General features: G+C 42.9%; 1 protein-coding gene across 1 annotated transcript in view; it reads right to left on the minus strand.

Annotated features, from left to right (window-relative positions):
* The window catches only part of csmd2 (CUB and Sushi multiple domains 2), a 280,010-nt gene that overhangs the window by 257,842 nt on the left and 13,891 nt on the right, over positions 1–8,277 (minus strand). Inside the window, 1 exon segment of the mRNA XM_086193866.1 lies at positions 3,257–3,473. Coding sequence (XP_086049992.1) covers positions 3,257–3,473 — 217 coding nt within the window.

Below are 8,277 nucleotides of genomic sequence, written 5' to 3' on the forward strand. Positions count from 1 at the left end.
ATGTGTCCAGATGTCCCACTTCTAGGGCGGACGTCCTGTCTGCCCCCACATTGGAACATGGAACATAGCGGGTCCCTGCGGGAAAGAAGTGGCAATCTGCTCAGGTCAGGCTGGACACTGACATACTGTGAAGCGCGTTTGTGTTCTGAGCTGCAAGGTTTGATGGGATTGCGTGTATTCAGCTCTCATCTCAGACGTTACTTAATTAGAGAAGTGGCTAGGAAGAGATCAGAGCTATTAGACTCAGTGGAGACTGGAGCAGCTTTTATAGAAATTAAGTGAACGTTTTTGTATAAACTCACCATATAACTAATACCCCTGACTTGTGCTGTCCTTGTTCAGGACATCATTATTGAGGAGTGGCTGCAAAAACTCGTTCAGGATGAACCAGCAAGCTGCCATTGCACTCAGTGGCCAGCGACTTCGGCCAGGAGCACCATCTGGGCAGCACATGAAGCGGGGGACTTGCTTAAAGTTGTGATGCTAACTGTAAACAGTGGAGGTTGACAAGATTGAGATCTCAGGTGGCTGAGTGGAGAAGAGAGCGAGGGTGCTGTGGTTTAATAGGAGGTATGTGCCTCCTGGGTACCAACTCCTGATTGGGTGGTGAGAGTGAAGATTGTATCTCATTTTCTGAGGTGAAGCTTACAGTAGTAGAGGATATAGCATTAGGAAGGGCAATAAAAGGGCAGGTGCCGCAAGACACAAATATAAACTTGTGTATGTGCTCTGACAGACTGCCGCTGACCGGTGAAACCCTTCCAGGCACCTTAGCATCCCTCATGGATAAAGTCTCACTCACAAAGAGCCTTCTAAAATTCTACAGGGGAACAGTGTTCCCTGTTAGATTCTGAACACATCTACAGGTTCTCCATCTATTCTCTGTACCTCTCTTTCTCTTTTTTGTCTAAATTCATTTTCTTTGCCCTCACTTATTTTCAAAGCTCTCAGACAGAGACAGTGAAACGCTTCCTCTTCATCCCACTGGATCATCAATATACAACAGAGCCCAGAGGTCCAAACGGGGGAAAGACGGAAGAGAACAGCACAACGCAGATCCATAATAGATTTCTTCTCTCATTTATTGGCTTTCTGTGGGAGTGGGTGCAGTAGAGGCAGCACTGGCACCGAATGAGAGACACTAGTACGGCAGAGGCAGCAGGGAGGGAGAAGGGGAGATATCGACGGGGAGAAACATAGAGGTCGACAGAGAATCAAAACTGTGTGAAAAAAAAGCCCCACAAGTATTTCTTTTTGTTTCTAGAGGTTTGCAAAACACATGCTTCAACAATTTGCAAGCGAAAGGTTACAGTAATTAAAAGCAGCTTTTGTGTAGCTTTGTGGCTGATTAGAAGTGGAAACTGTCTCTAATTAAGTTAGCCTGAGTATGATGGACTGCCAACAGGTCTGCAGGCAATATTATCCCAAAATGTTTTGATACATGAGAAACTAGCAGCTCTGCGCAACTGAAATATCACCACTTTTGGAAAACTTTGCATATGCAACTATATAATGTGCCGAGTGCATCTTGCATCTCATAAAAGGACATTTTGGGTAAAGACACCATTTTTATCAGAGTCATGAACCTGTTCGATTGTGTAAAAGCTTGTGCGTCCTCAGATGAAATGAGAATTCCAAAATAAGGTCTTTGTCCAACCTATAGAGGAGCTCAATTTAACATCAGTGGAGATTCTGACCGTTTTTATTATACTTTGTAATAGCCCTCCTCTTGTCTCAGCCAGATCCTAATTTAAGATCTTAAAACTACTCTTAGTTTCTCTCACTGCACTGATCTTAAATTGTCTGAAATAATCGGCTCATGAGATAACAGTAAGATCCAAAGATCCAAAGGAAAACTTGATTGGCTTATAAATGAGCCTGCACGAGATCAAATTCAAGTCTCTCCACGTGGTATTTTATCTCTGAGAAGCCGAGGAGCGCAGTAAAAGAACCACCTTTTGTTCTATTTCTACTATTGTTCTCCGGACAGGACGAATTTTCTTACATTGGTCTATTCTTTTTTTTTTTCTCCTGAAGAAGATGTGAGGAAAAACAGGGCAGATTCTGGTCATCTCTGAAAAGAGCATTATTTCATGCTGATGAGACAAAGAGATTGTTGTTAGCAGAATTTTATCCCTGGCTTTTGTTTTATTCATTTCCTCTTGACAATGTCACATCGTTACCTCACGATTTCACCAAATTAACTGGTTAAGAAGTGGTTTATTGATCTAAATAAGCACAGGGTTCTATCTGTGAGTGCAGTGCAGGTGTCTGGCTAGTTTCCAAGCAATGTGGTAATTTTCTGCCAGATGTCCATATTGCTAGGCTGCATTATCGTAACTATTATAATTGTGAAGTACGCATCTACTGTACCACAGGAAGATTTGAGGATTCTTGCTGCTTCCATAAATGCTTCGACAAAGCTTGGAATTCGACAACTCCACACACCTAAGCCCTCCTTTCTGAATACCTATCACTGTTATGTTATTTGATCCTGTCGACTATTTACCCTGGCCAGCCTACGACTTCAGAGCACACCAAATATTGCTGTTTCAGTAAAGTGAAAGTGTGGGTGGCATGGCTCAGGGGTAGAGTGGCCGTCTAGCAACCAAAGGGTTGCTGGTTCAATCCCCGACCCCGGTGACCATGTCAAAGTGTCCTTGAGCAAGATACCGAGTAAGTTGGCGTGTGTGAATGGGTGAATGAGATGACACTGTAAAGCGTTTTGAGTACTGCGAAGGTAGAAAAGCACTATATAAAATTGAGTCCATTTACCATTTAAAGAGTACATCAAATACATAAAGCTTGTCTGTGCTGTGTTATTTCTGACTCATAGAATGTAGCAAACACCGTAACCCCTTCCCCAAAAGACTTTATCTCTTAACCATGTGTAGCTTTAATCAAATGCACTTTGGCTGTCCTACACAATGTCTTTAGAAAACTAATATTCTTTCACCTCCACTGACTGCAGCCCCCCTGGTGAGGCCTGCCTCACAAGTCTTACACCTCTGGTGTAACCTTAAAGGATAACCAAAACACACCTAGGATTTATTTCAAGACAAATGACAGGTAGTCTTTGTCATGAGCTGGCCTTTGTACCCAGATAATGTGTTGTTTAACTACTTTGAAGGGATTGGACTACTTGCCTCATGGACTGTCAAGAAAGTATGGACTAGCGTTGTTGTCACGGTGTTATAGGTCAACTGCATAACCTCTGTAAATAAAACCCAAATCACACAACAAATGTCAGCTTTACCGTGTCCGCAGGTTCCCAGGGCTGGATGGCCCATCATATACAGACAAGATGTCAAAGTCCTCCTCCAGGGCGAAGCCTTGAAACACCAGCTGTATCCGGTTGTGTTCCGCTGCCACTATCACCCATGTACAGTTGGCATAGTTAGGATAACCGTAAGGGTAGCCAGGGCTCTCTATCGTCCCATTGGGACTGTGTAGAGTGTAACTGCAGTTCTGAGCTGTGAAGAGAAAGAGAAATAGGCAGTTATTCAGATTGTTGTTGGTATGATAAAGTGTCAAACCAGAGAAAAACCTCCAGAATGACAATTTTACACACACACACACACACACACACACACACACACACACACACACACACACACACACACACGCGCGCACACACACACACACACTCACACACTCACACAAAAACTGACAGTTTACACCATTAGCACTCACAGCATAAGCCATTAATACAGGAGTGCTAAAAGGCTCACCCTCTCCTAGCCTCCCCCATCCCTCCCACCCCTCCTCACACAATTGTTCACTCACTGGCCCTCTCACCACATTAGTAATAGGTTACCACATAAATACATGACAAATCTGGAGGCGAGAAGATGAGGGAGCAGAGGCGAGGACACACACACAAACGCACACACAAACACACACACACACACACACACACACACACACACACACACACACACGAGTAGTACATCAATGCTCCTCATAGATTTACATATTTGACAGAAGCAACTAATACCCTTCGATCTGAATTTTTAATTGTGTGTGTTGCCATCTTTCTGTTTTTGTGTGTGGGTGAGATGTGTGGATGTTTTCTTGTTTTTTTTTCTTGAATCCACAAGCGATATGAGTCATTCTCAACTGATCTGAGCACAGTCAAGTCTTTAAAGTCATACGGGGGATTAAGTTGTAATCCATCACTGATGTGGAGTAATGTATGGATGCACTTTTATTTCTTTATCTATTTGGTTATAGCATCTTAAAAGGTCATGCCAACTTTTTGGGGAAAATGTGTTTATTGTCCATCCTCCCCAGACAAGAAGAGAAATAACTTTTTCTCCTCTGCGCTGCAATAAGGAGCTGAGACCCACAGAGACCAGCTGACTGCTAGCTAGCTTAGCGCAATGAATGGCAGCGGGTGGGCAGCTTAGCATACCTTAGTTTTTCCCACTCGGCTTCCAAAACCTGTCGTTCTTCCTCATCCCCTCCAACAAAGTCCACCATGATTAGCAGGACTGTGAGGGCACCCACTACCATTCATTATACTAAGCTAACTAGCAGTCAGCTGGTCTCTGTAAATGTACAGCAAATGTGTGTATAACTGTGTATATACATTGTTTACAGGGCTTTAGGATTGTGTTTTCACCCGTGACTTATGGCAGGGGTAGCTAACATAAGCTAACCTCATGATAGTTGAGTAGGTGATGCGACGTTTGTTTACCTGAATTTCAGATACATTCTTTCTATACAGTTGTTCAAAAACGCTACATTTCCATTATTATTTCTATGTCTATTACTTTTTTGTCACCATTATTATGGGATACCCAAGGAAGAGTAGCAGTTACCTAGCCTAATGGCGACTCTGAATACACTGAACTAAAAGACTGGAAGTGTGTGTCTTCTTGTCTGGCTCCTGCGAGAATGGCAGACACTCAAAAAGTTGGTGTATTCCTCTCATGTGGATGTATGGATGGCACCATGGTGACGCTCATCAAGACAACAGGAACGTGGCAGCATCAAAGATGATTTTATTTTGGAGTGCCGTGCAGTCACACAAAGGGAACCTGCACACATAAATATTCTCACTCAGGGACTAAATTAGAATGTCATGCAAGAATACGTGCTATTTATAAAAATGATCAGTGTTTTCTCTTTGTTTGCTGCAACCACGAACCTGAATTAGAATGCAGCCTGCATAAAAATGTAATTAGGAGAGAATAATTGGAGGACATCTGTTATCCACATAACCCACATTATCCGACATGACAAACAATGCAGCACACATAGGTAGGATTTTGGTCTGTTCATTTACATTCACGCACACAAATGTCTGTTATGAATCAATGCATGGGACACTATGCAACCTAAGGGCATTTAAAAAAAACAGCACAAAGCAATCTTGAGCAAACATGTCTCAGTTTAGAAAAACATGTAAAGGAGAAAACTGCTTTGTTCAGTCCACCTTCGGGGGAACGTGTATCCTTTATTAAACGCTTCTGAAACGTGCAGGTTCTGTGCTACTTTGTGTGAGCTCTCAGATGGGTACAACAATCCCTAAGCTCAAAAATCTGTCCAAATTTTCCTCCCTAAAACATGCAGCATGTCTGGCAAAACCCAGCAGGGATTTACAGGTAATAAAGCATAAAGCACAGAAGAAAAAACAAGAGGGGGAAGAAAACCGAGGCAATTTTTATTCCTCTCAGTCTTACTCACAACATAATATAAAGCCTGAATCCTTTCAGAAAAAAAATAAAAGACAGACAAAATATTATGCATGGACATAGATAATCCCTGGTTAGTCAGATGAATGCTGCATTTTCACAACAATATCCAGCCTGTTTTTTTTGTTCTTTTTTTGGAAAAAAGAAAAAAAAAAACAGAGTTTAGCCACATTATAAATTCTGAAATGCTGCTGGGGAAAAAAGACAACACTACGCCCACATGAAAGTTTTTGGGGAAGGGAAGAGGAGAGATGGTGTCAGGAGGTGAAGATGCAGACTGGCTGGATGGAATCAGCAGCAGGAGGAGGAGGATAATAGCATCTCCAGTCACAGTACATTCATCATGCCACTGTTGACTCCCCGGGGCCTGTCTCATAAAAAAAACAAGCAAGGGCCTCTTAGCCGTCACTTTCCAGCGCTTCACATGCGCTTGACCTCTTCCAAAAGATGCTAATGTGGGTGCACATGAACCCTACCCTCTTGAATATACTTTAGCTAGGTGTGTAATGCTGCTGGAGCTCTGCTGAAATGAATTCTTAGGAAGGCCTGGTGTAAAAAGATATATTAAAAAGCTGCTAAATATATAGAGGGATTAAAATAACTGTGTGCATCCTCATCTTTAAAACAAGAGAGATCAAAGAAGCGCTATCGCCATCTGATTTTTCATTAAAGCCTTTAAATAGGCCCGGCAAGTGAGCACCCAGCCTCCCCATTACCATCCGCTCAATAGCAATATCCAGGTAAAACCTCCACATCCACATCCTAGCCGCTTTTCATAAACTCAATCTGGTTACTAATCTCCTTCATTAGAGGCCTCTATCCATCAAATGCCAATCAGTGGTTTATTCAAGCTGCCTGACGGTAGAGCTTGATATGAGTCCGAGTGGGCTTTACTTCCTGTAATCAGCCTTATAGGACTGATGACAAAACGTTAGCGAGGAGGTTAAAGCAACTCAATTGTTCTTAATCAGTTTTAATTGAAATGTCGGAAGAAATAAATGATTTTATGACACTTGAGGCTTAGCCCGCAACAGATCTGACATATCCTCATCGATCTGTAATAACGGGGAGCAGCAAAAACATTTTTAATACGCTGCCACATGTAGGAGACGAAACATGGTAGGGAACCCTAGAATGGCCACACGGACAAAGAAAAGAAAAAGAGTCCATGAAACATAACTTGTTCCCTTGAATTAGCTATTTTGGGGGCCAAAGGAAATAAAGTCTTCCCTTGATTTGAAGTAACAAGTTATAGCTCTTGTTCCAAGGAACAAATTTAAATCTTGTGGCCTTAAAATAACTTAATTGAGGGAGCAAGTTACATCTCTTGGCTTCAACATACAGTTGGCGACTCCAGTGCTCAGTAACAGGCTGTGTGTGTTGATATATGACAGGTGATCAACCAGGCAGGAACACAGACGCTTTGTTTTATGGGTGTAATTAAGCAAAGCAAAAAAAAAAAAAAAAAAAAAAAAAAAATTCCTGACAGTGAATAAGTCCACTTGAGTCTGCCAGAGCTTGGCTCGATGCTGTTCTGAAATGTGAGCACCTGTGCCAAGTGACCGTCTCTTAAATCGATAATGACACACACAATCTGCGATAAAAGATAGTGCTTTCAGTGCGACTGCTTTTTTGGCTGCAGCAAGAAGTTGCTGAAACAGGAATGGTCTGAATTCAACAGAACAAAATTAGAGGCATCAGCGTTCATTGGAGAAAATATTTTAGTGAGAATTGAAGACTGACTGATGACATCATCACACTCCGAAGCAATAAAAGGGATGATGTTTTGATGCTGATATATCATCCCTGGCTTTTTCCTCTGAACGATTGTGTTACAAAATTGTTAAGTTGCGTTAAAGATAGAAGCGTGCTGTGAGTCTCTGATCTTTGAAACCCTGAGCTTTTGATTATGAAGTTCCTGCACTCAGGGCCTGTTTGAATAATTCAAGCTTGGCCCTGAGTGCATTATGAAATTAGCTGCTGTGAGCTGGTGACCTAGTCTGAAGCCCCTCTGTGTAAATTTGCAAGGACGAGCCTGTGCAGAAGTTCAACCCCCCCCCCCCCCCCCCCGACACACCATAAAGACCCCATAAACGGACTGCTGGCCGTGCTGTTCTAGCAGTCAGGCTAGGCCACCAGCGACGGAGAGGAGTTCTCTGGTTGTGTATTCAGAAGCATCACGGTGCACTAACAAACACGCTGAGTCAGCATTTATAAAAATTGCTAACCTGGTGTTGTTTATATGTGTGCGCGTGTGTGTTTGTGTGTGTAATATCACTCCGTATGTCTGTGGGAACAATTTGCATTGGCTTGTGTCGGGGTGTTATTTTTCACTGGATGTTCAACAGATACATTGTCCAGCCCTCTGGCAGCTCTCCGCTTGGCACAAGCCATCTCTACACACGAGGGTGGGGATTGGGATGGTGGGGGTGACCTTGTGGGAGTAGTGTTGCTCAGGTTTTGCTGTGTTTGAGCGTAAAAGGTAGCAGGGGCAGCTGTTTAGAAGCAGGACTCATTGATGGATTGATGGTCAGTGTGTTGCACTCCTGCAGGACACCGAGAAGGCAAAGGAGAGAGA

The sequence above is a fragment of the Aulostomus chinensis genome, chromosome 22, assembly GCF_037954235.1.
Source record: "Aulostomus chinensis isolate RoL2024-O1b breed Wild chromosome 22, RoL_Achi_v1.0, whole genome shotgun sequence".
Taxonomy (NCBI): domain Eukaryota; kingdom Metazoa; phylum Chordata; class Actinopteri; order Syngnathiformes; family Aulostomidae; genus Aulostomus; species Aulostomus chinensis.